General features: G+C 38.8%; 1 protein-coding gene across 1 annotated transcript; it reads left to right on the top strand.

Annotated features, from left to right (window-relative positions):
• Positions 1-1619: 1619 nt before the first annotated feature.
• Positions 1620-2510, top strand: LOC122123241 (zinc finger protein 2 homolog; the record flags this gene model as incomplete). Its single annotated transcript, XM_042697624.1, is given in 2 exon segments — positions 1620-2264; positions 2337-2510. Coding segments are annotated over 2 exon segments (819 nt in total), but the record flags the coding sequence as incomplete, so codon positions are not given.
• Between the last annotated feature and the right edge of the window lie 864 nt (positions 2511-3374).

Below are 3374 nucleotides of genomic sequence, written 5' to 3'. Positions count from 1 at the left end.
TCTGCCAGACAGCGCCCAGGACCAGAGTTCAGGCCCCACAACCGGACTGCCCCCATAAAACCAATTGAGGAACCACATTTATGAGCAACCTTATGAACAGGATGTCTGCGACCTTACGTTAATGATGACCCAGACAAGACAAATTGTTCTCCACTATTTGTTATTCACAGGGTACCGTGGACCTAAACCAGAATTGATTGTGAGGCTGGAGCAAGGTTCAGAACCATGGATAAGAGAAGCCTCAGACAAGAATTTCACAGGTGAGTTAAAGCATCTACAATGCTAATGATGGGTCCAGAGCCCAGTTGATCTGTTTATCTTGAGCTGTACAGAACGATAATATTCTTAGTGCCCCTGAGTCATGTATGGCAGAGAACTAGGTGATCCTTTGTCTCAAGGAATTGTCAATCCAGAATTCACTGGGGACAAACTGAATTTGGTGTGCCAGTGTAGTTAATATTAGCAATTCTCTTTGTCTGTAGAGAAGTCATTGTTTAAGAGAAAAAGACAATAGGACATGTACAAAAGGAGATCTCATTTTCTTTTAAACTAGTATTATGCAGGTAGGAGGAAAATAGGAGAATAGTCGTTCTGCTATTCTCTCATCAGGACAATAGCTTATGAGTTGTGCTGGGCATAGAGTGACATTCAGAATGGAAGCATAAAGAGTACGTAGATGAATCATTTGAGTAAATATTTCCTAGAAAAAAATAGAAAAATCTGAAATACAGAAAAACATTATTTTCCATTGTAAAATGTCAGTACTACATTCATAGTATGTTGCAGAGAAAAGTTTATTTTCTGCCTAAAATAATGCTTTGATATTTGAAAATCTTGTAACTCTTAAAATGTGAGAAAATACCTTTACAGTAAGGAATTTATGGATCTCATTTATGTTTTTGTCTATTTTTCTGTTATGCATTTTAGATGTCCCACAAATGGAGGATGTGATTAGCACCTCTCAGGAAAGTCACAATAAATATCTCTCTGAAGTAGCAGTCATGAATAGTAACCCAGGGGAGGAAAAAGTGAGACTTATAAAAAGTTTTAATTTGAGCTCAAAACAGAAGTCAGAACTGATTAAGAATAATGGGAACTCCTTAGGAATGAGGACAGAAAAGGTCACTGGGTGTCAGAACATTGGTGTTTTCAGTGAACCTGGTAAGATGTGTGCTGTATATAGTCCTCATTTGTCTTCTGTAGTTGAAGAATATAAACAATGTAAAAGGTCTTTCACCGAGAAGACACACCCTATTGTCCCTCAGAGAACATACACAGGAGAGAAACAATATGAAAGTAAAATGTGTGGAAAGATTTTCACCAGTAAGGCATATCTTACTGTCCACCAGAGAAGACACCAAAATGAGAATCTTTTAGAATGTAACATGTGTGAAATGTCTTTTACCTCGAAGTCAAACCTTACTCTCCACCAGAGAACACACACAGAAGAGAAAACTTATGAATGTAACATGTGTGGAAAGTCTTTTGCCAAAAAGGCATGCCTTACTATCCACCAGAGAACACATACTAGAGAGAAACCTTTTGAATCTAACATGTGTGGTAAGTCTTTCACCCAGAAATCAAAGCTTATTGTCCACCAGAGAACACACACAAAAGAAAAACCTTTTGAATGTAACGTGTGTGGTAAGTCTTTCACCAAGAAATCAAAGCTTATTGTCCACCAGAGAACACACACAAAAGAAAAACCTTTTGAATGTAACGTGTGTGGAAAGTCTTTCACCCAGAAGTCAACTCTCACTGTCCATCAGAGAATACACACAGAAAAGAAACCTTATGAATGTAACATGTGTGGAAAGTCTTTCATCCGGAAGTCAGAGCTTACTGTCCACCAGAGAAGACACACAGGCGAGAAACTTTTTGAATGTAACATGTGTGGAAATTCTTTCACCAAGAAGTCAAACCTTACTGTCCACCAGAGAACACACACAGGAGAGAAACCTTATGAATGTAACGTGTGTGGAAAGTCTTTCACCCAGAAGGCACACCTTACTGTCCACCAGAGAACACACACTGGAAAGAAACCTTATGAATGTAACGTGTGTGGAAAGTCTTTCACCCAGAAGGCACACCTTACTGTCCACCAGAGAACACACACAGGAAAGAAACCTTATGAATGTAACATGTGTGAAAGGTCTTTTACCTGGAAGTCAAACCTTACTGTCCACCAGAGAACACACACAGGAAAGAAACCTTATGAATGTAACGTGTGTGGAAAGTCTTTCACCCAGAAGCTACACTTTACTGTCCACCAGAGAAAACACACGAGAGAAACCTTATGAATGTAATGTAACATGTGTGGAAAGTCTTTCACCAAGAAGTCAAACCTTACTGTCCAACAGAGAACACACACAGGAAAGAAGCCTTATGAATGTAACGTGTTTGGAAAGTCTTTCACCCAGAAGGTATACATTACTGTCCATTAGAGAACACATACAGGAGCGAAACCTTATGATTGTAACATGTGTGGAAAGTCTTTCACCAAGAAGTCATACCTTACTGTCCATCAGAAAACACACACAGGAAAGAAACCTTATGAAGGTCATATGTGTTGAAAGTATTTCAGCCAAGAGCTACAAGTTACTGTCCACCAGGGAGCACATACAGGAGAGAAATTTTATGAATGCAAGCTTGTGGAAAGTCTTTCACCCAGAACACATACCTTTCTGTCCATCAGAAAAAAACCGACCAGAGAGAAATGTATGTAGCAGGCATGGAAATTCTTTCACCTGGAAGGCACAACTTAACATCCATCACAGAACACAAGAAGAGAAACCATATGAATGCAACCAGTGTGGAAAGACCTGGAGGTCACAGCTTAACACACATAAGTTGATTCACACAAATGAAATAACTTAGGATTGTACTAAATGGGAAAGTCTTTTATCTGTAAGAAAATTAAAATTGCAATACAGAACCAATACAGGATAGAGACCTTATGATATAGCAGATGTGGAGTCCTCCAACTACAAGACACAGCTCAGGGTTCATCACAGAACACACAAACACCCTCACACTCAAAGAGGAGAGAAATCCTATGTAGGAAAAATAAATGGAAAGGTTTTCAAGAAAAAGTCCTAACTCAGTTTTCATCAGAGAACAGATGGGGGTGAGAAAATACAAATGTAACAATTTTGGAAAGTCCTTTACCAAGTATTCATGGATCCAAGTTCATAGGACACACAGCAGAGTAATCTTAAAAATATTACAAATGTGGAAATCCTTTGATCAGAAAGGAACACGTCATGTTCATCAGAGAACTGACTCACATAGGAGAAAAGAAAGTAGTGCATAGATCATACGTGAAATGACTTTCAATCAGAAGTGAGTCCTCAGCATATGTGAGAGCATAGACA

This window comes from Dipodomys spectabilis, unplaced genomic scaffold, assembly GCF_019054845.1.
Source record: "Dipodomys spectabilis isolate Male_0828 unplaced genomic scaffold, ASM1905484v1 ptg000227l, whole genome shotgun sequence".
Taxonomy (NCBI): Eukaryota; Metazoa; Chordata; class Mammalia; order Rodentia; family Heteromyidae; genus Dipodomys; species Dipodomys spectabilis.
The sequence above is the reverse complement of the archived record's forward strand: the minus strand, read 5'-3'. Positions and strand labels throughout refer to the sequence as shown.